The sequence below is a fragment of the Aethalodelphis obliquidens genome, unplaced genomic scaffold (assembly GCF_003676395.1).
Source record: "Aethalodelphis obliquidens isolate GAN/ISIS:26980383/991018 unplaced genomic scaffold, ASM367639v1 scaffold5, whole genome shotgun sequence".
NCBI classification, from domain to species: Eukaryota; Metazoa; Chordata; class Mammalia; order Artiodactyla; family Delphinidae; genus Aethalodelphis; species Aethalodelphis obliquidens.
Window position 1 is genome coordinate 23199349 of NW_020837949.1, and position 27558 is coordinate 23226906.

Here is a 27558-nt window from a genome sequence, read left to right on the forward strand (position 1 = left end):
GCTCCCCAACCAGGGATTGAACCCAGGCCATGGCAATGAAAGCCCGGAATGCCAACCACCTGGCCACCAGGGAACTCCCTTCAGTTTACTGCTGGGACCCTGAGTGATTATTAAGTCATCTCCGAGAGCAAATCCCTCCACAACTCATAAGAACGAAGCCACGAAGGCCCACACGCAGATCTTCTCAGGGCACCCTTCTCACAGTAGACAGATGTGGGCACGAGACCCAAGGGCAGGTCATTTGCCCCCCGGCACACAAGTACGCAGATCATTCCATTTCTCTGTGCTTAGATAAGTTCCTTGAGATTAGGGTTAGTAGGTACAGACCAATCCAGCTGCGATTCGGCTGGCAGCACAAGGAGCCAGCATCATTTCTTTCTTTTTGTTTTTTCCTCAGCCTCATTTCTGAGGTCATTTGTAGGGTGAGAAATCATACGTAGGAGCCAGGGTCTTAAGTGAGCACCTGGTTAAAGGGGAACTGCTCTGTTCTGGTTGCGCTGTGAGGTAGTTAACAAATAAAAAGCCACAAAGTCTCATGTGATTCAGCTGATGTTTAATTACAAGGAACCCAGGTTCTTACACGAGGCAGGAGATGGGAGCCAGCAGTTCCCCACAACAAGCCTTTCCGGCCTGAGTGGCTGAGGCTAAGGAGATGGGGACACATGGAACACACGGGTGGGGTGGGGGCTCTGGCACAGTGTGTCCTGCCCAAAGCTGAGGGTAGTGGCCACTGCGGATCTGCCTCCTCGGCTGGCCCAGGCCTGCCATCACTCCACGAGGTAGGACTCTGTCTCCTGCGGTCGCATGTTGGGTAACACATACAGAGCCACAGCTGCAAGGGCCAAGAATACCATAGGCTTCCACATCCCAAACATGTTCTGTGGGGACCAAAGACAAATGGTGAGTGCCCAGCCTTCTGAACTCCTCCCTAAGCTAGAGATCCCCTGCCTTCTGGTGCTGGAGAGATACCTCAGAAACATCATCATGGTCCAGTCTTTCTTATCTCCTGGGTAACCGCTGCAGACAAATGTGGGCTTAGTCCTGGCACCACTAGGTATCTGGAACAACACTACGTGGATGACCTGAGCTGGCTGCCTGTATTCATGCCCCGTGAGGTGAGAAGAACCAGCTCCTGCGTGTAGGAGCAAACTCAGAAGCAGATTTCAGAGAATCCAAACGGTTGCAGCAAAGGATCGGATGCCACGGCAAGAAAAAGAGGGTAAATTTGGGCCCCTGGGAAATGCAGCAGCATCATTAAATGCTTGACGGAGGAAAAGTGAACTCAAGAGGATGATAAGACTGTGGGGGAGCGAAGAAAGTGCACCAGAGTACAGCAAACATGAGGTTCTTAGGCAGCCCAGACCGTTTGTGGAGAATGATGTCCTTGAAGGAGACTGAAGGAAGTTGGTCACTGGCCCAGGGAGGCAAACACCAGGGTCATTAAAACACCTCCTTGGAGAAAACAGGAGAAGTAAAGAGCAGGCTGATGGCAGCCTGCTGTACAACCATTTGTACGTGACTGATAAGCTGGATGAGGGCCTGGAGAGGAACACTCTAGAGGCTCGCCCTCACCTGTAACCTGGGTGAAGATAAGAAGGTGGCTGGTCACCCCTGAGGATGAGGTGAAGCTGGTTGCAAAAGTGAGTACTTTGAAACCACAGGGTCAAGATTAAAAATAAATGCAAAGCTTCATAGGTGAGAACAGTGGACAATGGACTAGATCTAATAGAGATGAATGGAACATTCTGCCTTGGATCCAAAAAATCAACTGCAGGCAGAGAAAGGGGAGAGAACGCTTAGCATATGCAATGTGCAAAAGGCTTTTATAAACAATACATGAAATAAGTTAGCAATGTGATATTAGTTATCAGAGAGCTAACGTGATCTGAGGCTGCACGAAGAAGCTGCTGTGTGGTGTCTTCCTACTTACTTGGGAGCAACCAATGAAGAGAGACGATAAGGGGAAACAGGATTGGAATTTTATCTGATGCTAATATTAAGTCCTTAGAATCTGATTCACAATTTACTGGCTGTATTACATAACCCCTCTATGCCTTAGTTTTATCACACGTAAAATGATAGCTACCTCAGAGGGTTATTGTGAGAATTAAATGAGTTAATACTTATCAGATGACTAAACAGTGCCTGGCATATAGTATGCATTATGTAAGAGTATGCTCTTTTTATTATTTATGTGGTGTTTTATCATTTATAAAGTACCTTCATATAAATGAACTCATCTGTTCCTCACATGAGGAAGCCAGAGGATTTATCATCCTTTCCTTACATTTGAAGAAACTAATGTTCAGGTTATGCATTTTGCCCACTGGGACTAAGCTCTAAGAAACAGAGACAGACTCACCCAAGGTGTCTGCCCGCTTGTCAGCCACACTTTCTACTCTACTCTGCTGCCTCAGTTTCTGGATGGGAGCTGCATGCTGGGCCGTAGCCAGGCTCTGGGTATAACAGGCTCCTCCAAGAGGACGCTTACCCGGGAGTTCCTTCCTCTCACTCTGGTCAGGCCCGGCTGGGTTTGAGTTGGTGAAAGGTTATGGCTGAATGCTTTGGGTCTCATCCCACATGGACCCAGAAATCTGGGAGTGTACAGGGAGGAACAGGTACAGGGAGAGACCCCTCTCACCAAAGGAGTTAAAGACTGACCGTGGTGAGTAACTGGAATGTCTAAAAGAAGAAAGGAGAAGGGTTGAAGAGAAAAAAAAAAAAAGTGAGGAGGAAAAAAGGCAGGACAGAAAAGGAAATAGTGATAAATGCTACCCACAAATGCTCCAGCGGTCACTCTGAACCTATGCAGTGAGCCAACTACACTCCATTTACAGGGATGTGAGAAGAGAGGGTGGGGGAGTGGGAGTGGCAGGGGGAGCGTGGGAAAGGAGCCAAAACAGGCCAAGAGAGAATAGTTTATGGGTCTGGAAGGGTTCTACCTTGGGCCATGAGACTACATTCTGCCTCCTGAATTTGGTGCCCTGTTGACAGATCAGATTACGTGGACTGGTGCCCAGAATATATCAGTTTGGCTCCCTGAAAACACTGCATTTCTGGTTAGTGGAAACTTCTCACCAATACCACATTCTCTCCAGAAAGCCTAGCTTGGGAAGCCAATTACAATAGAATCTGACCCCCAAAAGGGATGTGGCATTCTTGTTCTGATTTTTTGGAGACTAGAATCCCCAAACCAGAGAACTTCTCAGTAGAAAGTACATAATATGATAAGAGTTTGATGCCAAGGCTGAAGGACGAATCGAGGTTCTCCTCATACAGATGACCTTCGGGGATCACAACTCTCCAGACCTCCTCTCTCACCCAAGTGGGGAGGCAGTGATTCCTTATTCTGCCATCCTGGGTAGTGACCGTAGTGAGAGCTTGGCTCTGGGGCTAAACAAAGACAAAGAGCAGCCAGGCCAGCCTTGTAGTCAGACATCAGCTCATCAGAAGTAGTCGAGGGAGCTTTGAAAGTAGCCACAGTGCTGGGATCATTCAACTTTTTCCCAGCCAGAGTACAGAAACTCAAACTATGTCAATGGCGAGCACTCCAATTCCGTACAAGTTAGGGAGACATTCTCTGAGACGTTATGGGCTTTGCAGTAGCCCAAGGAAAAGCCAGGGCTAAAACTCAGACCTGACTATCACCTGTTGTAAAATGGCAAAAGCAAGAAGCAAGCGGCTCAGAGAAAAGGGAAAGTGGAGAGGCCAGGGCAACCTGCACCCTCCCTCTATCCCTCAGAAGGAGGGGACGCAATACCAGTACCTGCGTTAGGACGACGTCTCAGCCCACCAGCACCAGAGCAAAGCCGATATGACCACCAGGCCTACGAGAGGCAAGGAGAAGATGGGGGGATTGGGGGCAGGGGATGGCTGCAACATATCAAATGAGAAAGAGGCACGAGGAGAGACCAGAGATGAGAGATGGTATAAAAAGACATAAACACGTGAATCCAACAGATAATGAAGATGATAAAACAAAGGGAAAAGGGAAAGAGATCAAGAGGTTAAACAACAGGTAAGCGAGAGCAGCGGTATTTCTTCTCCGCTACTCGGGCCTGGTTCTTCCCGTGGGTCGCCTATGGGAGATGCAAAACTGCAAGGGTTAAGCAGCGGCGTAGGTCCAATTCGGGGCCACATTTTTGGCTTGTCATATCCCTCTTATATCTTGTCAAGCAAGGGTTATCTGCACCTAGACCCTTCTTGTAGGTCAGTAACTGGAAAAGTGAAGCTCCAGAGAGTAAAGCTGGGCCTTCCGGATGAGCAGGATGTCTACTTTGCCTGGGTCACTCTAGGAAGGGCAGCCTCCTGCCAGGCCACCTGTCCCTTTGTTAGCCGCGTGTTCTGGCTGTGTTCCACCAAGTCTCAGTGTTCTGGGACATCCCCTAGGAGTCTGATGCTGTCGTTGTGAGACAAAACGCACTAAAACAAGCTAACGATGGAGAAGGGCGAGTTCTTGACTGCAACCATCTTCCAGGGAGAAAATGAATTTGCAGGCGGTAATACATATGCCAGCAGAGCTGCCTGTAAAAGATGCAGGACCCACTGAGGCAAAGGGACACCTCCACATGCAGACACAAGGAATGTACTTGATTGTGATGTAGAAAAATCCAGTTTCGTGTTTAGAAAGCTGGCACATGAGGCAAGGAAATCTACGAGGCTCTGAACCAGCATGTGGCAGGGTATGAAGAATTCAAAGAAATAGAACACTGGGGAAGGGGCTGTGGTTACTCCTACTTTTCACATCCTAAACAATGGTTCTCTGCCATGAGGTTGACAGAGAACTGTAACTGGGTCCTTAGCCAGTGCTGCAGACTGAACTGACTGAACTGCTGAAAATTCCAGATAACTTCGAGATGACTGGGGCATCCCACCACAAGAGACTTATTTTCTTCCCCTGTGTTTAAAAGGACAGAAAGAACCTGTACTGCAAACTGAGGACTTATTCAGGTTCTACTCAAACCCTTCGGAAATCAGAGCCCCCAGTTAACTTCAACCAGGGCAGAGATTCAGCTAGTTATGTTCCTGTATAGATGTACCAGTTGTTAAAATACAGAAATATTTTTGTACAGTTGGTACATTACCCAGGATACTCCCACCCGACCTCTCCAGATCCGGTAACTAAGGGGTCAGACCTCTGGCTGGTCTCCCAAGACCGGCCAACGGCTCTGCTGTAGAGACGGAAACATTTTATCACTTCCGATCGGCCCTGGCCCCCACTCTCATGCCCTGTAATATTACATAGAGCCCGGCAGGCGACAGCAGCCTCTCCACACCCCTCACGGCAACAGAGGTCAGCCCTAATAGGGCACCTCGGGAAAGCAGGACTGGGTGACTTGCCCAGGCTGACAGAAATGCGTGGTGCGGTGCTAGCGGAGGGTGAAGAACCCTCCTGAAGTGAGTAACGAGAGTTATTACCACATAAATGAAAGGAGGCAGGACTCCGACCGGCACGCCCCGGTTCCCAGAGAAGGTGCTTTCTGTGAGACAGTTCCACAGCCTTTCCCGCAGAGACTGCTCTCTCCAATCCCACCTCCACCTCCATTTTCCCCAGTGCGACGCCTCAGAGCTTGCTGGCCTCTACTCCTGTAGAAGTCCATCCAAGGGCTGTGTCACACCTGAACGCTGGGCACCTGCGCCCAAGAGCCCATTCCCCACATGATCCTGCCTTTGGCTGTGGTTACCTTTTTGCTCTCAGAAGGCTTGAGGGGGTTGCTTCCCTCTGAAGCTTCATCATCCTCCTCCCCTTGGTCGTTGCCTTCTTCCTTACCCTCCTGGCTGTGGAACTCTTCATATCTCTCCTCCTGGTCTTCTTTGAATTTAACCTCTCTAGGACCTGATGGCTCAGAAACTAGTTCATCCCAGGACTCCTTTGTTTCGTCCTCAATTGCCCCCGTTTCGTCCTCAATTGCCTCCTTCGTTTCCTCTTCTATTTCCTCTTTCGTTTGATCGTCCAAGGCCACGTGGCTGGCCTTGTAGTACAGCACCACCTCCAGACTCTGTGGGGCGGAGGCAGTACAGGATGGGGGATGTTGTTACCTGGAAAGATGACTACCCTCATGACGATGCTTAACTACCTCAAGAACACGCTGCTTCCCACAGTGCACAGACAGCACTGTGTCCTGGGACTGAACTGATGTCCCGCGCACAGTGGGGAGGGTGGCCACACCCAGCCTCTCTGGACCCGTACCACATCTATCTGGCCATTAGCCATTTCCAACCGTTCCCAGAGCTAAAGATTCTGCACCTCAACTGCTGCTTCCTACCCTTGCCTGGTGACCCCCCATTTTATCCAGTCCTCTTCCACCTATATGTACACAACTGCTTTGAGTAAATCCCCCTCTTTCCATCCATTTGGTCCTTCTCTTGGGCATGTGACCCAAGAAGAACAACAGGGGCCCCAGAAAATTGCACTGGTCTCACTGAAACAGTCATCCAGCCTAGGGGCTCCAGGTCTGAGTGGTCTGTATTCCACTCTCCCCTTGACCTCACAGGAAAAGGGAGTACCAAACTGCTATTAAGATAGAACTACTCTAGACACATTAGAGATCCCAGAAGCTTCTCTGCAAATACCTCATCTGGTCGGAATGGTGGTGAAGGTGATTTTCCTTCCTAGGATCCCCTTTAACTTTCTGCTTATCTGGCTACCAAGGTTACTACTCACCTTTCTGGTCTCACAGCTGACCTCAGAACTCTCCAGGCTTGGCTCGGCCACCTTTTTACTTTTAACCCCATTGGCATTCTTATTCATGTTCTTATTGCCATTCGTTCCCTTGGTTTCTTTGGTAACAGAGGACCTCTTCTCTTTGAGCTGGTGAAGCTCTTCCTGGCAGCACTGCAGCTGCCCCTCCAACTGCTCCTGCACGGCCAGGAGCCGCCCCCGCTCATCCACGCTAGCCTGGTACTGTAGCTGCAGCTCCCGCAGCTTGGCCTGCAGTTCTTTGATCTGTTGGTAGTGGAGGCCCAGTTATCCACAGCTGGGCCTACGTGATCAGCCTGGCCCCTGCTTCAGAAATCTCCCTGCTAAAGCCCAGGGGGACGTAGATAATACAGAAAACATTAAACTGTTGAAAGTGAGCCTCTAAAGCAGTTTTAGAGGTTCTCCCTAACTTGAGCACTTGATGACTTACATCTAACATGATCAAAAAAGGATGACTAAAATTATGCTTCTACTGTGAACTGTCAGGGGAATGACAGAAGGGCTAACCCCTTCTGAACCGTGGGGCTTTATTACGTAGTTGTTTTTGATGGGAACTCCTACTTTGCCCAAGCTATTTCTCTAATAGGTACAATCATTACTATAGGAACTGTGTTGTATACTCCTGAGACTGGACCTGGGCTCCTGCACCTCACCCTGGAAACGGAGGCAAGGGCCAACCCTGCTCCCTACTCCCTGGTTTTGTCTTTCCTGGCTTCTGGCAGCACATCATGGCCTCCTTGGGCAGGTCCCAATACTAAGCAACCTAGGCCCACGTGTTTCTTGCTCTCTGAGCCTCTCCCATGCGTACAGTGACCCCCACTGGACAGAGGACTACTCTTCGTCAGAGACGATGCCCTCCGTCCCATTCCTAGCGGATGCACAACACTCTGCTTGGCATTATGAGAGATCCAGAAGAAGACACAGCCCTGTCCTTGAGGTGCTTACAATCTAGTTGAAGAGAAGAGACAAGGTGGAATACACACAAACTAAAGAAAATTGGAGGTAAAAAAAATACAACTCTATAGAAGTGCTCTAGGACAAAAGAGAACAGATGTGGCAAAGGGGAAAAAAAAATCATTCAAGGAGTCTTGATGATCAGTAAATCCCAGCACAGCAGGCGCCTGAGAAATGTCCATCAGTGGCACAACAGCCTGCCCAGCCTCTTGGGGTTCAGCCCCTGCTCTGTCCCTCTGACCAGGAGGAGGGCAACTGTACAGAGCTGGCAATGAGCTCCTCTCTCTCTCAGCCTCTCTGAAAGGGCTCCGACCTCCTCTGGCTCTAGGGACTCCTACCTGAAACCCTGCCTCCCTGGTAGCAGTTACCTCGTGCTCCTCATTTTGGGAGGCAACAGTCTTCTCCAAGCGTTCCACGCGCTCCTTGAATTCCTTCTCGCAGGCATCCAGCTCTTCCTTCGGCCCTTTCTGCTTGTCTAGCAGGTTTCTCATCTGCTGCCGCAGCAGGTCGTGCTCCTCCTGGCTGAGCTGGTACATGGCCTGCACTCCCTGCAGCTTGATCAACACCTTGGCAACTGTGTCCTCAAAGCGCTGTGGAGGGCAGGGGAGCGATGACGGCACCCTGAGGAGCCCCTGCACTCCGCCCACTCTCTTCGCTAGGCCCTTTCTTGGGTACCAAACAATGGCCACAAGGATCTGAAGCTGCCCGGGGGAATCCTGTATTTCTTCCCAGAAAGAGCACCATGACTGTGTTGATGAAAAGTCCTGAATCTTAGACTTCCATCCAGATGGAGCATCTCCGTATGAGGCGGGCAGAGTACCTCATTTATTTCCTGTAAGTTAGTTACCCTGCTCAGCTCTGAGCCCACTGCCCACTTCACCTCTTGTGCCCTTCCCCGTGACTTCTCTCTTAATAAGACAAGAACCTTCTTCCCCTATCTGACCTGACATCTGGTTACTTTTACCTCCATATCTTCAGGATCGGCAAGTTCGTCGTCCATGCTGCTGCTGACGTAACTCTTGTGACAAGTGTCAGAGCTCCTGCTGGTGCCGTAACTCCTCTTATAGGCAATGCTGCTGCTGCTGCTGCGGTAACTCCTCCCACAGGACTCCCCAGTACTGGTGCTCCTGTCATAGCTCTGGAGGACGCTCTCTTCGCTGGCCTGGCTGCTGTTGTACCTCTCGTGACAGCTCTCGTTGTCATCAATGTTACAATCTCTGCGACAGTTCTCGTTGCTGGTGGCCGTGGTCCCATAACTCTTCTTGTAGGACTCAAGGCTCATTTTCACAGAAGGGGACTGGACTTGGAGCATGTGCATTTCTTCCAGGCAGAGCTGCAGGTCGGCCTGCAGCCTCTTCCGCTCCTCTAGAAGCCGCTCCTGCTCCTGCTGCCGCAGCTCCTGCTCAGCCTCACTGGCCTCGTACAGCTCCTGCAGAGCCTGCATCTGGGCGATGATCACCTTTGACTGCCAGGAGTGGGCGGGGAAACAGCATCGTTACCCTAGACACTGCAGTCCTTCTAGCTGCACCCCTCCTGGTGCAGACATCTGAGAGCACAGGTCAGAGCACTGCACACCTTACCCTCCCGTCTCACCACAGCCTAGATCTTTGACTTTGCCTACAGGTAACTGGCATGTGTCAATTTTTTGCTCACTGGAGAAAATCTCCCTGGGACAGATAGTCCACGATTTCTGGCCTCCCATTTCTGCTGGTTTCCATATGCTCTGGTAACTTCCTATCTCACAGGAAGCAGCACTGAGTGGATCTCAAGGTCACTCGGGCTCCCTCCCCTTCCCTCTTCTCAGTCAGGTGTATCCATTATCCTGACCTCTGGGGCTCAGTCCCCTCTGCCACCGGCAATTCTAAAATCAGCCCTGGCCTTGAATACGCGCATATGAAGAACTTCTTCCTCAGAAGATGCAGACTTGGAATCAAGGTCTCACTACAAGTCCCTGTCGTAGTGAGGGACTCCTCCTGCCTCAATTCTGAATCTGGCCCCTGGGTATGTTTCCCAGGCCCTCGGGGCCTGGCTTCTTGGGAGCTCGTGCCCAGGATGAGATCTGATTGGTTAAGGGAATATTTTATACCTGGTTCCTGGTGTCTGCTATCCGGGCTGAAATCTGACACCCCTGGAATCTGACCAAATCTCAGTTTGGACTTCCGCTATTCCCTACATCTATCTGCCTGTCTAGGCTAATACCTGAACAAATAGATTGAAATTGAATAAACTTCAATTTCAATGAATTGAAACTGTCTACCTGCTCTTCCTTGCCCCCACTGAGGCCTCAGACCAAATGCATCTCCCAACCCTGAACAGACTTGTCTAGAAATCTCCTTCAGTGTGACCTCAGAGGCATGACCACTTGCTGGTGCTTGAGATCCATGGATTCTCTAGTCCAACGCCTCTGACCAGGCTGTTATTGCCACAAAGTTCCAATGAAGACAGTGAGGTCAGTACCAAGAACCCCACATGCTGGGAATTCTTCCCTTGGAAATAAATGGACTCAGATGTGCCTCATGTAGAACGCCAAAAGGTTACAGATTTTGGTCCCTGGAAAGCTTCCTTCTCGATTACCACCGAGTTCATGAGGAAAAGATGGCATGTTTAGAGTCAGTCCTAAGGGATCCAAACAAACGCTAAGTTGATCTACTTCCAAATACGTCTGGAAAATGAGATGCTGAAGAGATTGAGTCAAATCATCAGGAGATCACAAGCTTCCAGGTCCTCTGGTTTCTAAGTGTTCACAGTGCTTCAACTGGGCATCCATCTGAGGGAGCAGCTAAGGCCGTACCTAAAGCCACATCTTAACGAGCCCCTGAGCGGCTGCGAGGGTGGAGCTCTAGCTTCATCCTTGCGCCTGGCAAAACAGGGCTTCGGAACTCTGACCCCTCTGTGGCGCCCCCTTTCCCTACAATGCTGTTGCCCCCAGAACTATCTCCCTGCCTCTTGCTATAGTTACCTTGTTATGACCACATTTTGAGGACTTAGGCCATTTGGAGTCCTTTGGATTCTCCAACACTTCCCGGAAATCAGACTCCTTGAAACGTTGCAGCGCTCCATGCAGTTCTAATTGTTCTTTTAATACACTTTCTTGATTCTGTATCAGTTTTTTCTGCTTCTCCTGCATGCCTTGGTAGACCATCTGTAGTTCACCCAGGTCTTGTAACTTTGTAAGGAGCTCCTGACTCTGTGAGGCAGAGTGGAAGGAAGAGGGCTAGAACTGTGGTGGTTACACAGCAAGACCTCTGCCTCCTTCCTGCTTGGGACCCTTCCCTTAGGGGGGCTGGCTCTGCACAGCCCATCTGGGACAGGAGGGGAGTCTCTCTTTGGAGACCTGCTAGTTGAGTAGTAACGACCTCATATGTTTGGATGCATTTTGCAGTTTGCAAAGTGCTTTCAAGTGCATTTTCTCCAGACGGACTGAATATCTAAATATAAAATGCTGGACAGATTCCATAGTATAGGATGTATTTTAAGATTTAGAGCCCTAATCAGCTATATTGAACAGTTTTGTTTGAGGAGGTTGGTGAGAAAGTAAGGAGTCGTTGGTTAAGAAGAGAAAAAGTTCCATCCCCACCCTTTTACTTCTCCCAAGTACAGTCACATCTGGGCAGCTCCTCACAGCTAGCAGCAGCCCCTGGCTGTGATTACCTTGTGGAAGAGACCAGATCTGGGGAGCGGGAACGTGAGCCTGTGCAGCTCTTCGTGCAGCTGGCCCTGCGCCTCCTGCATCCTCCTCTGCCTCTCCAGGAGCTCGCACTGCTCCATCTGCAGCTGCGCCATATCCTTCTGGCTGGCCTTGTACCTCTCCTGCAATTCTGTCAGTCTGAAGAGCAGTGCGTCACACTGTGGACGGGGCAGGGCGCGCAGGGGTGCTTACTCTGGGAGGCAGGCTCCCTGGCGTTTCTCTGCCCCGTACGGTCAGCAGAGCACTCCGTGTTCTCTTACCTCTTGTGATTCACCAGGGTCTCCCACCCTGTAGTCATCTTAGACTGATCACCCCAAGCCGCACTGAGCCCATACAGGCCTAGATGCTGAATGCGAACCCCAGCAGGCTGCTCAGGACTGAAGTTTGGCTCTGCTCTAAATTTTGCCTACTAGTTCTTTCTGAGGGCAGTTTTCGAGGGAGGTCATCAGCGCCCCTCCCTTCTCATTTCCCCACCTCCATTTCCTCTGGTAGATACTATTTTCCCACCCTGCAGGGAATTCTAGTTCCTGTTACTCTCCAGTTGTTTCTGTAACTATGCTCCTTACCAATAAGGACTTACTTTCATCCTAATTTTCCCCATTTTTGTTTTCATGATCAGCTTTAAGAATCTTTAGAGAAGTATGAGCTGTTGCTGAATTTGGGTTGAGAGGACTAAATCATCCCATGATTCCAAAAACCCAAATCTTCTAGTATCAAACTAATCTCAGTGTTCTTTTAGGAGAGGAGAAGAGGCTGGCTCTGTATGCCAGCATGCTTCTCCCTTCCCATAGTTTCTTCCACTAGGAGAGAAAGTGATGAGCAAGTTATGGACCCCCTGGACCTCTAAATGGAATGGGAGGGGCGGGGCGGGGGTGGGGAAGTGAGTCTGGCTGTAGAAAGGCAGGTGGACTATTGGGGCAGCCCATGTAACGACCCCAGTTCTGTGTCTTCTGAAGGCCTTTCCCTGGGGATATAGCCTACTGTTGGCTGTGGCAGGAGCTACTGAGTATTCTGGCAGAAGGCGACTAGCTCCACCATCTTTTGGAATCTTGCACCTTTTTTGCATCATGCTTCAACATTTTTCCATTTCCTGTCAGTGGTCAGGAGCTGAGAGTACTCAACAAGGCTAACTAATAATGACTTGCATTTTACACACTATGGAAAAAAGGGTGAGTGAAGAAGGAAGGCCTTATTTATCACTACCAGGATTTTTTTACTAAAAGAAAGTGAGATAAGAGTAGTGTTCTGTTCAACTTAAAGAGGGTAAAATTCAAGTTTAACTACTCTGAAGTCACAGAATAAATCCTGAAAAAGCCTAGGTCCTTCTAATACCCAATTAGCACTCTGGGCACAGACCATGCCTTTTGACGAGAGCACCTACTATCTGCCTCAGAAAACTGGACCTTCTCTTTCTAGTTCTAACAATCATAGTTGTGTATATGGGCCTATGTATATGTTCTTTTCCATGAATGACAAGATATCACTACAGTTCTAACAATAAGGTATAAATGTCTACACAAATGAAATCATGTGTGAAATCTTCAGGTGTTCAGACTGGATCCAGAGGTATTGATTCTACTAAGCTGTGGCTTGGGCTCAAAGTCAAGGTCAAGGCAAAGTTTTAAAGTTAACAGCATGGGGCTCTGCCTGTTTTCTGCCTTTCCACATACATCTGTGATTGCACAGGAAGTCCATCAAGCCTCTTGGTTGGATGACTTCATCTTTTGCCTCTATACCTCCTCTCTCCAAGGCTCAGGAGATCTCACCTCTCTTAATTACAATTACCTTATCAGCACACTTTCCCTTGTCCTCTGGGATGCACTGGGTGGTCTTGAGCTGCTGCAGCTCCTGCCGGCAGAGCAAGAAGTCCTGCTCGAGCTGATCACACATGTGCTTTTTCCGCTCCAGCGCATCCTTGCTGGTCTGGTACAGCCGCTTCATCTCCTGCAGCTGGGCGTGCATCTCTGCATTCTGGGGCAGGGGAGGCAGACCCCGCCATCATCCCAGAAGCCCCCGCGGCTGCACTCTCTCCTCTCAGGCAGGGACTAAAGGGTCCTGTCCTTTCCAGTTCCAATTTCATCCCAGCAGGGACCACCTGAGATGGACCAATCCCTAAGAGGCTCTACACAGAGACCTGGGACTTCCTCTTTTGGAAGGTGGGGAAGGGAAGCGGCCTCCTTTTTACAGCTCTTTCTGATTTAAAATCGAAGGAAGCTGAGCGCATCGTGACCCTTTGAGATCACGTTTCCATGAAGCACTTTTTTATCTCCCTCATCGACAGCTCCTCCACAGAACTCCACCACCCCACTCCTCCTGTGGACTTGTCCTCTCATGGGAGGCTCTGCCGTGCTACGTTCTCCCTCACCTGAAGCTTCTTTTACCTTCTCTCTGCTCTCTTGGAAGGAGGCCACGATGCCCTTGAGGTGCTGCACCTCTGCCTCGTGGCAGCGCAGGCTGTCTTGCAGCTGCTGCTGCACGGCCAGCAGCTCGTCCTTCTCACACATGATGCTCTGGTACTGCAGCTGCAGCTTCTGTAGCTGGCACTGTAACTCCTGCGGTGGAGGGGGCCTTGGGCAGTACCTCTGGGATCCTTAACCCACTCACGCTTCTGCTTGAGTCACTCTCAGACACAGACAGTCTGAGAATCCACTTCTCCCTGCCCTGCACTTACGGGTGTCCTCTCACCTAACAGAGGACTCGAGGGCGGCTGGAGTTCTGTACCTGTGGTGCCGCACAGGTGGCAGCTAGAGCTATTTCAGCACTCAACTCTTATCCCCCTCCCCCCAAACCTCTGGAACCTAAGTGGCCCCTCACCTTGGGGTCGTTGTTACCTTCTCACTCTGGCTTTCTACGACTGTGGGTTTCATATCTTTGAGCTGCTGGAGCTCAGCCTCAAGTTGTAGCTGTACCTTCAAGAGTTCATTCTGCTCATCCTGGCTAGCATCATACTTTTGCTGCAGGGCACAGAGTCTGGTCCTCAGCTCCTCGCCCTGCGGTGGGGAGGATGTGGGAAGAACGGTTACTCTCGGGAATCAGCAGACCCCTCTCCACACCAGAGTGGTTCCTTTCCAGACGCAGACATCTTGAGGCACTCCCACAGGCCTGTGGTTTAGTTTCTTTTCTGTGGCACACACTCGATAACGACTACCATTTCTAGAATGCAATGCTGTGTGATTTCTCCAATTGCTCTCTGGTTGCAGGGCAGGAGTCAGCAGAGCACAGCCTTCCTCTGCGTTCATCCTCCCCGGAAATGGCGACTCCATGTAGGCCCTTCTGCCCTCCCCGATGCCCTTCCCCTGTCAGTGTTTACCTGGGTGACACTGTGGGAAGTCTGAAACCGAAGCACCTCATCCTGTGCACACTTGAGCTCCCTCTGCAGCCGCCTCTGCTCCTCCTCACTGGTCCGGCGATGGTGCTGTAGCTCTTGCAACTCACAACTCAATTTCTTACACTGTGTGGGAAACACAACAGGAAGGAGGATTTATAACAGGTACCATAGGCTCTCTGGGAACAGGCTTGGGCAGAGTATGTCATTCCTTTTACCGGAATATTCAGTAAAAGGCAAGCAAGTGAGACCCTGGAGTCCTATCTCTTGCCACAGCACCTGCCTCCTTTGTCAGCCTCGTGTCTAAGGAGATGCTGCGGCCACAGGCCAGGAGAAGGTGGGAGCGAGGCCGTAAAGGGGCCTGCCTTTCCCTACCTTGTTCTGCATGTCATGCATCTGCTCCTCAGCTCCCAGCAGCTGCTGTCGCAACAAATGCATTTCAGGATCAGGCTCCAGGAAATCCTCTTTTGAAGTCTGAGACTCTGCTGACTTCATACTCCCTAGTGCTTGGGACTCCAGGCATCTTTCTGTTGCTCTTAGTGTCCTGTAATCCAGAACCCCAGAGTCACGTTTGGGAGAGAGCTCTGCCCGGCATCACCTGCCAAGTGTGCTTGGTCCTGATGTCTTCATTTTAGGCAAAAGGAGCCTTCTATAGTGATTCACCTCTCAAACACACCTAGGAGATTATAGAAAAAGTCCCCAGCACCTCAGTCTGCAAAGGCATGTCTGGCTCTGGGAGACCCTAAGAGTACTAATCCAGTCGGGCTCGAGGCTGGGCCTGGAGTCACGCCAGCTCCAATCTGGCGGTAATATACCATCAGACTGAATCATGCCTGGGAGGACAACAAAGGAATTGCTTCTTATCTGCTCTAGGGCAGAGCAAACCAGACCTAATGCCTAGAATGGAAGAAAACTAAATTTTAGAACTCACTCAATTCTAGTCCTGAGACATCTGGGTTGGACCCCAAGACCTACTTCTTGGCAGCATCCGTATCCTTTGGATACCAGGGAAAGGACCGGCTCACCAGGACCGGAGGGAGGCTCATTAGCCTGGCATCTGCCTTCACCAGTTCTACTCAGGGAAAAGCCCAGTCCTAAAGAGCCCCGCCAGCCTCCAGGCTGTACCTCTCACTCTCCAGATCCGCAAGCTGTCCTGTGAGGCTACTGTTGTTCTCTCGGAGGACCTGGTACTCCTCGTTCAGGAAGCGGTAGCGGTCCCGCAGTTGCTGCAACTCTTCTGCAGAGGACAGGCAGAGAGGTGAGATCCCAGGGAGGAAGCAATGACGACCAGCCCACAATTTTCCTGCCTAGAAATCTGGCTGCAGAAAGCTGAAGAGTTTCTTTTTCTAAAGACAGATGAGATACCACATGCAGAGGCTTAGAAGGTAGGGCCCGGAAAGTTCCGCACCGCAGTGAGTCTTTATCCTCTTTCAGTTAGCTGCCCTTCTTTTCAACTTCCCAGAAGATTGCCCTGTGTGCCCATCTTCAAAACCCCAACCAAGGGGTTGGGGAGGGGTGGCAGGGGGAAAAACACCAACCAAGACAGCCTTGAGATTTTTAGGAGCTTGCGAGGGTTTCAGTAAGTTTTTGGTTTACTGAATTTAAAGTTTCCATTCAACTGTTTACAGTTAGTTTCCTCTTACACTTTTAGTACAAAAAGCTGACAGTGTTAACTGCCAGATGTCATACTGCCAGTGCCGGGCTTTCAGAGACAACCCAGGCATCCTTTTACTTCCTTTATTACCACACCAAATCCATCGGCCTGCACATGGCCAAGAATTCTTTCTAATGATCTTTTATCTCTGACAAAAAAGCCCACCCCGACCAAACCTACAAATCCTCCATCCGCAGGCATCAGCAGAGATCTGGTTGAAATGTCCCAGCACATGTCCCTAAGTTCCAGATACCAATACTTTTTAATGCTGTGATAATAGAAACACCCATATCTGTTTTGTTTCTTCATGATTAAGAATTATTTCTCTCAGAATACTGCTGATATTTAGAGAACACTAGCTTGCTCGAATTAGAATACAAGGCCTATCTTACCTGCTTTGAGATTCAACACCCTGAAATTCACTTCTAATGTTCCCTCTTTAGTCCAATCAAAAGTCCTCGGCATACTCCAGATTATCATAGAAGGAAGGAAGGAAACTAATTTTTAATGAAAACCAACCACGTGCTAAGCATTAGACTTGATGAGTCCAGACTCGGGTTCAGTTGTATGTGAGTGCCTTCAATACACTAGGCATTTCATTTAATCCCCCAAATAGTCATATAAGGTTTTCTTTCTTTCTTTCTTTTTAAATAAACTTTTAGTTTTAGAAGAGTTTTAGATTTACAGAAAAGTTGCAAAGATAGTGCAGAATTCCCCGGGAGTGTTCTCACCTAGTTTCCCCGACTGTTAACATCTTCCCATGGGTACATTTGTCGTGACTAAGGAATGAACACTGGTACTTTACTGTTAACTAAATTCTATACTTCATTCAGATTTTTCTACATTTTCCCTAAGGTTCTTTTCCTGTTCCAGAATCCCATGCAGCTATAAAGTTTTATTAATCAATTTTTATAGCTATGGAAACTGAGGTCCAGGGAGATAATAACCAGGCTATTTATCCTGCTAATTAGCAGAGCTGAGATTCTGAACTTGGGTCTGTTTAACTCCAGCCCAAGTGTTCCCACTGTGCTGGCCTCCCTCTCCTAGTACACCAGCCCAAAAGCGCTTCTGAGAGGCCTGCTACAGCTGGGAAAACTTGCAGTTCTTTGATTCCTCGTTGATTGCCTCTGCTTGACCTGGCCTAGTACAGGGCCTCGCATTATACCTAGATCATAAATCTAGCCTCAGAATAAAGGCAAACGCTCGGATGTCATGAAACCTAGCAGCTAGCTGGGAGACTGAGCAGAGCTCTAAGCTTTTGAGGACTCACGTATTACTGGAAATAACCTCTGTTCCTCTCCAGTTGTCTTGTGCTCTGGTTTGCTGCCCCCTAAAGCTTCTACTTGGGGAGGACTAAAGGAGGCTAAAAATTAGCATTGTGGGCATTCTGGGACTTGGGAGCAGGACTGGGAACCCCTCACCCCAACCCACACAGAAAGTGACCCAAGCAAAGCACCATGATGCCAGGGCAGTGGGAAGCTTTCCAAGGTGACAGGCCCCTATACGCCCACCCCAGAAATGGAAACTTTTTCAGGAAGGGCTTTAGCACAGGCAAATCAACAAATGCCCAATGGCTCTCTGAGGAAGAATTCTCAGGGTACAGCTCCATGGTGCTATTTCTTACACCATTACAACTGGTTATATGACATCAAGTTTTTCTCTCTTACAGTCTTGAATCCAACATGGAAGCTTTTTCTAGAGGCTCCCAATTCATGATCTAAGCCCACCTTCCACCATCTTCTTGCGTACTATTTCCCTCTGCTTGATTTGACTGACAGACCAGGAGGAGGGCTGGCTTTCTCATACCTTGCATCTCAGAGAAATCTGAGAGACTTAAACTATTGGATACGTCAGAGTTCTTCATTTCTATTTCTGCACGGAGGGAGGTGATCTCCATCTCATACTCTCCTCGGATGCGCTCCATGTCCTCGAGTTCATTCTGCATCCGGCAGAGATCCTCCTGCAGGGAGGCTATGTCACTCTCATGTTCAGTCGCAGAGTCCTCCGCTGCTTGCCGCAGATTCTGGATCTCAGCCTGGGCCAAATGCAACTCCTGTTCTATTTCCTGAAGTTCACTTTCTTTTTCATGCTCTAACAGGGAAATCTCCTCCCGTAGAGACCGCAGCTCACCTGCAAAGCCCAAAGACGATCTTGAGATGATCAGGAGGACAAGAGAACTAATCTACCATATTCTAGAAGCACAAAGTTAAAGGCAGACTTATTTCTTATCTGGAAACTCCCAACAACCTGCTCTCTACCCCATCAGAGAAGTATAGCTTCACCTGATATGGAATAAAGGGAATACCTAAGAAGAGAACAGAGTGAATCTATGTAGCAAGGTGCAGTAGAAAAGTAGATCTTGAGGTTTGGCATCAAAAACAAATTAGGCTCCTCCAAACAAAAAGTATTAAGTGCTTCTATGAAATCGCCTGACAGTTAAAGACCAAACCTAATTTACAGCATTTTACTGATGCCCTGAGTCTTTCCAAAAAGCCCCTTACTAAAAAAATTTACACAGACTATTCTCATCTATTCAGTCTGGGAGCTTAGAACTCACAGAGCCTCAGATCTCCCATGAACTGCCTGTGTAAGTACTGGTCCCAAAACAATGTGTATTTAGAGCTCACAGCTGAAATTCAAATATAGGTTCATCTCATGAGAAGCAAACATGGGAAAATAACCTAGATGCCAATCAATAAGGGATAGCTTAAACTGAAGAAGGTAAAATAGAATGCTGGCAGCCATTTAAAAGAAACTGGCAGATCCATAGAGAAGACATGAGAAAGTTTCCATAATATACTAACTAGGAAGAAAAATGAGCTGTAAAATACATGGTATTATCTTATTTTTGCAAAAAATATTCATATGTATAATATATAACACAAATATACAAAGACATAGAAAAAGATCTGGAAAGATATATGTCCTAAACCATACAGCACAGCTGCTTCCGAGGAATGAGACAGCATGTGAGAGGGGCTTTTACTCTCCACGTCATATATATCAGTGCTGTCTGACATTTCACAACAAGCCTGTATTTTATAATAGGTTTTAATTTACAAAAGAAACGTGTCAGAGCTCTCAGTATCCGTGGAGCATCTCAAGGTTTCTGGACAGACGTACCCATCCAGGATCAGGAGACTAAAAGTGGAGCGAGAGTAAAAGGCACTGCCACCAACAGAGAATTCAAAATTTGGGAGTCAGGATTGGATTGGGAGGGTCAGGACCTTCCCACAAACTCTTTGCAAGGCACACTGTCCCCATCCCTTGCCCCCAACTCCTGTTCATTCTACTCACCCTTCAGATTTCAACTTTCCCTAGCCTCACCCCCAACCTCCTCAAAAAATTAAGCAAAGCCCTCCATTAAATGCTCTCATAGCCCCTTGTACTTTTTACAGTGTGTGTGTGTACATAAAACGTTGGTCTCCACTTGTAAGCTTCATGAAGACAGGAAACATGTCTGTTTTTCTCACCATTACAGGTTCAGGATCTGCCAGAGAACCCAGCATAATGCACTCAATAAATATTTGCTGTATTCATGCATAAATGAGGCAGGGATACATCTAGTCCACACACTTTTACTGAGGACCACGGGTACAGAATTACATGTTCGGGGTGGGAGGGAGACTCAAGAGGGAGGAGATATGGGGATATATGTATATGTATAGCTGATTCACTTTGTTATACATCAGAAAGTAACACACCACTGTAAAGCAATTATACTCCAATAAAGATGTTAAAAAAAAAAGAATTACATGTTTGGGTATTTTTTTAAAAACTAGAACAGAACATGGAGGTTTGAGAATAAAAATTTGGACACACTGCAGACATAAATGCTGAGCGGACCAGGTGTCTCGGAGGCGAGGGTACGGGGTGGGAGTGGCACGGGGGTAGGTCTCCTGCCAACCTTACACGGGCGGCTCCAGCCACATCTTTGCCAGTCTCTCCTTCTCTACAACCATCCTAGCTGTCTCCTCTCTTCAGTCTATTTGACAAGTATTAATTGATCACCCCTGTGCCAAGTCCAAACATCTCCACTTAGATTCTCTGACTTCCTTCCTGTTTGAAGGAAACAAAGCCCTTGCTGTTTCCACTACTGAACGGACACACAAGTCAACCGGCCATTAGGATAAAGGCCTGGGTGGGTTTTCTGTTGGAGGGCTGACCAACCTCTACTTCCCCACTTTGCCCTCAATGTTCGGGTTCAAAACTCCCTTAGGTTCTCCTCTGGGGTCTAGCCCTAAAAAATGACATTCTCAGATGCACTGGGGAACGGAGAAAGGTCGCGCTCTGCCTCAGAAAGCTCTTAACTAGAAACACAGAGGGGCGGAGGGGTGGGGCTTGCAGACAGGCCCCAGGGAGGGTCTTATCGGGAAGATGGACGGGGCGGGCCGGCTGGGAGGTGGAAGGGCCTGACCAGGGTTCTGAAGAGCTGGCGCCGGTTGACAGTGAAACTGGGGCCGTCAGGGCGAGGCCGAAGACCCGGGGAGGGGGACACAGTGAAGTCAGTTCTCACTCACTGGTTATGGCCTCCATCTCGCCGGAATCTCCCTCCTACCCCGCAAGTGGTCTCTCTGGGGGGGCCTCCCGCCGCCAGCCGGTCCCAGCCCCCAAGGGGCTGCGGCGGCCGGAACGGCCTCTCAACACCAGCTACCTCTGAGGCCGCGCGCGCCTCCTCTTGGCGGAAACGGGCAACGCACGTGCGCAAGGACTCCGTTTGCTCCAGCGAGGTGGGGTTTGGGCGCCTTCACCAGACCCGCAGCCCCACCCCCATCCCCGCGCTCAGATGAGATCCAATGCTCTACTGGATCCTTTCCTCCATCAGATCAACATGATCTACTGTGACCCATCCCCCCAAAACCCAAACACCAGAAGCTCTCCCTTGACTTCATTTCCCTTATTTCTCTGCTTCTCTTCAAGACATGTCTGCGGGAATTATGGGTACTCACCTTCTCCATTTCACCTCCCCTTTCCTCTTCGATCCCGATACAATCAGGCTGCTATCTTCACTGAAATGTCTCAGAGCCCTCCATCTCGCCAAATCCAATGGCCATCTTACTTGACTTAGCAACTTCTGACACCACTGATCACTGTCTCCTTGAAGCACTTTCTGCTCTTGGCTTCCAGGTCATCAGATGCCTCAGTAGTTCCTCCTACCTCAGTCTCTTGTTCATTTCTCCTCCTCTACTGGACTTTTAAATTCTAGAGTAGCCCTGGGACTAGACCCTTTTCTCTCCTCTTTCTATATCTCTCCATGTGATTTCATGGTGATCTCCCTTGGATTCAAATGTCATCTATATGCCAATGACTCCCAGATTTATATCTCCAGTCCTGATTTCTTCCCTGGTTCTAGATTCATATACCCAGCTGCTTCCTTAATATATTTACTTAGATGTCAATAGCCATTCCAAACTCAACATGTAGAAAACGTGTCTTAAATGGTTCCTCTAGCCCCAAAATTTGTTCCTTGTCAAGCTGTCCTCATTCCAATAAATGACACCACCATCTATTCAGTTTCTCAAGGTAAAGTCATCTTTCATGTCTCTCTTATCCCCCAATCCAATTCAGCAAGTCCTGAGAACTCCAACTTCAAATGACATTCTCAATCATCTCCATTTCTACAGCACTGATCCCTCTAATCCAACCAATCACCATCTCTTGACTATTGCAGTTATTTGCTGACCAGATTCACTGTTTTGACTCCTTTCTCTTCATCCAATTTCCATACAGTAGCTGAAGTGCTCTTTTAAAAAAGTAAAGTGGGGACTGCCCTGGTGGCACAGCGGTTAAGAATCTGCCTGCCAAGGCAGGGGACACGGGTCCGAGCCCTGGTTCGGGAAGATCCCACATGCCGGGGAGCGACTAAGCCCGTGCGCCACAACTATTGAGGCTGCGCTCTAGAGCCTGCGAGCCACAACTACTGAAGCCCGTGTGCCACAACTACTGAAGCCCACGCACCTAGAGCCCATGCTCCGCAACAAGAGAAGTCACCGCGATGAGAAGCCCACACACCGCAACGAAGAGTAGCCCCTGCTTGCCACCAGCCCGCGCGCAGCAATGAAGACCCAATGCAGCCAAAATAAATAAATAAATAAATAAATAAATTTATTTTAAAAATAAATTAAAAAAAAAAATTAGCCAGCCTCCAGCCCTGGCTAATACCCTCCCATGTTTTTCCACTATACTTAGAATAAAAGTCAAACCTCTCAGCTGACCTATAAGGCCCTCTGTAATCTGAACTCTGCCTGCTTCTCAGAACTCTCTCTTACCCAAGTCCTCCACATGCATTTTGCTCCAGCCACAACAGCCTTTGTTCTGTCCCTCAAACACATGAAACTCATTCCTGCCTCTGACCTTCTGCAGTTGCTGGTTCATCTGCCTGGTGTGCACGTCCCTCAGATCTTCCTCATTATTCAGGTCTTAGCTCAAATGTCCTCTTCTCAGAGGACTTTTATGACTACCATATAAAAAATAAACTGGGCTTCCCTAGTGGCACAGTGGTTGAGAGTCCGCCTGCCGATGCAGGGGACACGGATTCGTGCCCCGGTCTGGGAAGATCCCACATGCCGCGGAGCGGCTGGGCCCGTGAGCCAGGGCCGCTGAGCCTGCGCATCCGGAGCCTGTGCTCCGCAACGGGAGAGGCCACCACAGTGAGAGGCCCGTGTACCGCAAAAATAAAATAAAATAAAATAAACTTCCATCTTACCCCATCTCTCCACATCATATTGTTATATTTTCTTCATAGCATTTATTGCCACCTGAACTGGTGGTGTTTGTCTATTTTCTGCCTCTCCCCATTAGAATGTACTCTTCATTAGGGGAGGGATCTGGTCTATCTCGTTCACAGCAGTTCCTCCAAGTATACAGGCACTCAATAAATGGTTGACAAAACATTTAAATTAGCCCTATTTTACAGTTAAGGAACTGAGTCTCAGAGAGATAAAAGTGACTTGCCCAAGATCACAAAGCTTGTTATGTGGCAGAGCTGGGCTCAAGAATCTAGGTGACCTGAGACCAATGCTCACACTCTTTTCCCTGAGCAACATAGCTCCTGCAGTTTCTCTCCTTCCCCTCCCCTCCCACCTCAGCCTGTTTATTGTCTACTTTTCCTGCATCTACCTTTGCTTACATCTTCTTTCCTTTCTCTTTCCCTCCTCCTCTCCCACCTTGGCTTGCTCCTCTCCAGGCCTGCTTGCCGGCCTCCCTTTTTTTTCCATTTATACTTCTCTTTTGGCTTGATCTCAGTTCTCCCTGGAGAGTCCCTGCAGTTTTCTAGGACAGCTCCCAGGAACCTTCCAAAAGCCCACAGATGTAACAAAACCTGCCTCTTTATTTGGCGGCGCAGTGGAATGTGGGACGACTGCCTTGCTGCTTCCCAGACAAAGGCACGTGGGTGTTAGAAGAAAGGGCTTTTGGGGCCACCAGCTCGGTGTTAGGGAGCAAAAGAAGCATTCTCATCTGCCTCCCTTAAAAGATGCAGAGAGTCCCCTCCAGTCACTTCTCATTGGCTCACTGATCTTCCCATGATGCCCTTGGAGGGACAGGCAAAAGCAATCTGGTTTGGAATTCAACCTTGACTACCTACCTGTGGCACTGACCAGGAGAACAAAGAGAAAAAGGGATGCAGGTGTGAGGGGGAGAGACTGAGGAGAGAAAAAGGAGAGAGCCCCGGAAAGGGGGTGAAATGGGAGGGCAAGAAAGGGAAGGAGGGGGAACAGAAGAGCCAGTTAGAGGTGCAAAAAGAAAGGAAATTAGGTAAAGAGGAGGATGGAGAGGCAAGGAGAACAGGGCAAGAATAGTAGAAGAAAATGAGGAGAAAGTACTGCATTCGGTTCCGATGGTCTGCTATGTCTGCTATGCCTCAGCCAAACCCTCAAGAAAAAAGTACTTGGATGACCACCTGCCCTCCAGTCCAAGTGCTAGGACTTACCTTGGAGCTGCTGAATCTGCTTGGTGAACACCTCTGCCTGCTGGGCGCTGGCCAGCCGCTCATCCTCCAGGAGCCCTGCAGTGACGGGGAAGCTGGCATCAGGCCTGGGATCCAGTGCCTTTGGGCCCAGGCCCTCCGGCCCCATCACAGGCACTCACCCTGCAGCTCCAGCGAGTCGTCCTCATGCTGCCCTGCCAGTTCCCGGGTCTCCTCCAGCTCTGCCACCAGCTGCAGCACCTGAGCCCTCAGCTCCTCCAGCTCCGTCTCCGTGAGGCTCAGGCCCCGGTGCTTGCCAACCGACAGGGAGCCCACGCTGCCACCTTTCTGCACTTGATCATCCTCTTCTTCCACCTCTTCTTCCTCTTCTTCCTCCTCCTCTTCCTCCTCGTAGAGAGCTGGGAGTAACACTTCCCCTAGGAGAGACCCACCCCCCGCCACCAGCGAGTAAGAGCCAACTTCCTTTCCACAGGCCTTAGAGGGCCCTCCAACTCACCGTCCCAGGGCAGAGATGGTATAATAGTGCCACCTGGTGTCCCCCAAAGAGCCCCTGGGCAGGACATGCATGCATGAGGAGGCTTCAAGTGTGAGAGTCAAATTTGGAGGTAGCCCATCCCCCTCCCGGGCCCTTTCTGGACCAATGTTGCCCCTGGTGGCCTCCAAGTACTGCCTTCAGGCAGACTGGGCAGCCAGGTGCTGGCTCAGCTATGTGAAGCTGGCACAAGGATACCTGCTTCTTCCATCCTCGTCTCTGGGTAGCAGGACAAGTAGTCAAGAAAAATTCAGACACTGGGTGTATCTTTAAGCCAAATAGGGCAAGAATTATAGTTTGGGGGTTTGTACAAAGTTTACAAATGGTCCGGGTGGCTTGTGAGAAATTAGCCTTTCCATAATAAGTAAGGGTTGCCTGTCAGCAGGTAGAGAAAGAGAACATCTGAATGAAATGACTCTAAATGTTTTATTGGACAAACACTGGGGCCCTTTCAAATATATTCTATCGAATAGTCTTTTTGGAATTTTCTACCAGGTCCACTTTTCTTTTCCCTGCTGAGTGTCAGGAGATCTCCCTGCTGACCACAAGGCAGTTTTAAGGGGGAAGTCATAGGTTGTACTTGGGTGCAAAAGATAGCCTGACATTTTAACGCGTTAAGAAACTGGGGTGTGCGAGTCCTCAGCCTCTGGCTGGCGAGCACGCCCTCCTTTGCTGCAATGCAGTTCCTCTAAATAGAAAATCTTATCTGGATGGCAATAGTTTGCTTTGTTTTAAAATTTGGAATCTCTGATCTTTGTCCAATAACCACAGCCTAAGGTTCATCTGGGACCCCTTGCATCATCTGTCCCCCTTGGGGGAGCAGGATCGTCCATATTGAGTGTGCATAGGGACCCTTCACAGGAGTCCTGGAAACAGGACCAGCATCCTTCCAGGCTCCTTGTGTTGGTGGGGATACATGTGTGTTGGGAGGTTGGTTGGCCTTCTCACCAGCCCTGCTCCCAGGCTCCCTCTTTCAGGCGGTAAGATAGCCTAGAGAACCAAAGCCACAAGGCTTCCATTTGAAATTAGTGGTGGTGGCACCAGAAAGACAATTCACATGCTCACTTCCCTGCTTTTCAAAATAAGAGACAGCTTGGGATCTGGGTCTGGAGGCAGTGAGAACAAACCCCCTGCTGACAGGCTGCTTCAAAGCTCTGTCCAACAAGGCCTCTTTCTCTGTCTGGCAGCTCCCCTGGGACACACAACCTGGTTACCTGGTGATTAGGACTCCAAAGGGATGTACCCTGAACTTCCCTCAAGCCCTGAGCCCTGAGGAGGGGTGGAGGGGGCTGAGCTGAACTGGGGGGAAAGGTTGTGTCCTGGCTCAGAGTTTTGGGGGTCAGAGGGAGGAAGGAGAAGTGAAGGGAAATTGGGTGAGGGGGATGGAAAGAAAGCTTTTTGGGAAAACTCACCCTCCATAGCTTGCATCCCCCGCCGTTCCAGGGACCCCCAGCGTTGGCCTTTCTTCCTCTCACAACCCTCTGATACCTCGTAGGAGCCTGAAGTGGTCACTGTGGGTCCTGTGAGAAGAAAGAGAGGAGGGATTGTGGGATGGTAGGGGTGGCTGGGGAGCAGCTGGCGGGGGGAAGGGACACACCTTCTAGCCCTTTGGAGCCCTGGGTTTTTCATCCCGGTGGAAGTACTTGGCTCACTCTGCCAAGAGCTGCAATTCTCCTCCCCAGGCCGCCCCTCACGCTGGGTCTACGGGGACACCGCCCTGCACTGCCCAATGTCTCCTGCACCCCCGTTCCAGGCTCCTCTCCCTTGCACAGGCATAAAGGGTGTGTGTCTCTTTAGCCCAGAGGGGACAGGGGGGAGATGGGCAGGGATGGCAGAGGGCGCGACCCAGTACAGAAGAGGCTGAAAGGCTGAGGTGGAAGGGGAAGGGGTTGATGGCGGGCAGGGGTCGTGTGGGAAGGGGCTCTGCACCGGAGCCGCTCCCCTCCCCTACATTCTCTCCCTGGACTTCGTCCACCCCACCCCCGCCCCGCGCTCAGAATAGTTGGGGGTCCGAGCGGGTGCAGGGTTTGGAGCCCCCAGGGCTGGAAGCACCGTTGGTCTGGAGAGACGAGACTGAGAGGGCTCAGGGGAGAGACTGCCAGGGAGGATGCGGCCGGTGTGAGGAAGACCCAGCACGGAAAGATGGAGACCGGGCCTGGGTGGGAGGCGGGATGGAGGGAGGAAGACTTAGGACGTAAAGGTGGGGAGCAGCGGAGGGCGGAGAGGACGTGGGGGTCTGGAGGGAGGAGAGATGGAGAAGAGGAAGGAGCGGCGATGGAGTGGTGAGGGAGGGGCGCTCTGACCTGGGCCCGGGCAGCTCCAACCCGCGGCGCCCGCGCCGGCCCCGGCGCCCGCGTCCATGGCCGCTCGCGCCGCCGCCGCTGCCCGGAGCAGACGCCGCCGCCGCCGCTGCCGCCGCCGCCGCGAAGCCGGAGACCGGAGCCGGATGCTCAGGGGAAGGGAGGGCGGGCCGGCCGAGGGGGCGGGGCCTGGCTGGGCCACCTGACACCTCCCCCGCCGCCGTCCGGAAGTCAGCCCACCACCGGAGCTCCCGGACCCCGTGCCGGCGGGAGGGTACCGGGAGGCCGAGCGAGCGTGTCCTCGGACACGCCCCAAGGCCCGCGCCGAGGGAGCGACCAGATGCCCTGGTTTGGCAGTGGGTCCTGCTGGCAGTTGGCTGAGCTGGGAGACCGCTCTGCGCCATGTGTCAGGGTCCCGTCCTGCTCGGTGATGGGGTAGGAAAACCACAAGGATGGACAAATCCTCCCGGCCTGTTTT

The 27558-nt window shown here is 50.2% G+C and overlaps 1 protein-coding gene across 11 annotated transcripts; it reads right to left on the reverse strand.

Annotated features, from left to right (window-relative positions):
• Positions 1-688: 688 nt before the first annotated feature.
• On the reverse strand, positions 689-27215 carry CCDC136 (coiled-coil domain containing 136). 11 transcript variants are annotated; one of them, XM_027102003.1, is made up of 18 exons: positions 27084-27215; positions 26193-26300; positions 24410-24664; positions 24252-24326; positions 18128-18451; positions 15793-15904; positions 15043-15211; positions 14653-14793; positions 14174-14332; positions 13724-13894; positions 13128-13313; positions 11306-11500; positions 10614-10841; positions 8619-9119; positions 8023-8244; positions 6665-6946; positions 5685-5999; positions 689-878 (listed from the first exon to the last, which is right to left on the reverse strand). In XM_027102003.1, the coding sequence occupies exons 1-18, from the start codon at positions 27139-27141 to the stop codon at positions 768-770; spliced, it is 3612 nt and encodes a 1203-aa protein (XP_026957804.1). In that variant the 5' UTR covers positions 27142-27215; the 3' UTR covers positions 689-767. The 11 variants fall into 11 exon arrangements, with proteins under 11 accessions (XP_026957804.1, XP_026957807.1, XP_026957808.1 ...); XM_027102004.1 differs by lacking the exon at positions 689-878 and adding an exon at positions 2793-4524; XM_027102006.1 differs by lacking the exon at positions 14174-14332.
• Positions 27216-27558: the final 343 nt, after the last annotated feature.

What these genes read in the sequence shown, in the direction of transcription:
- CCDC136 (XM_027102003.1), bottom strand. Translation starts at nt 27,141, where the DNA reads ATGGACGCGGGCGCCGGGGCCGGCGCGGGCGCCGCGGGTTGGAGCTGC. An exon ending in TCCAAGAGAGCAGAGAGAAG is followed by an intron (nt 13,314 to 13,723) that starts GTAAAAGAAGCT and finishes CCCCTGCCCCAG; the next exon opens with AATGCAGAGATGCACGCCCA. An exon ending in CCCAAAATGAGGAGCACGAG is followed by an intron (nt 6,947 to 8,022) that starts GTAACTGCTACC and finishes CACTACCAACAG; the next exon opens with ATCAAAGAACTGCAGGCCAA.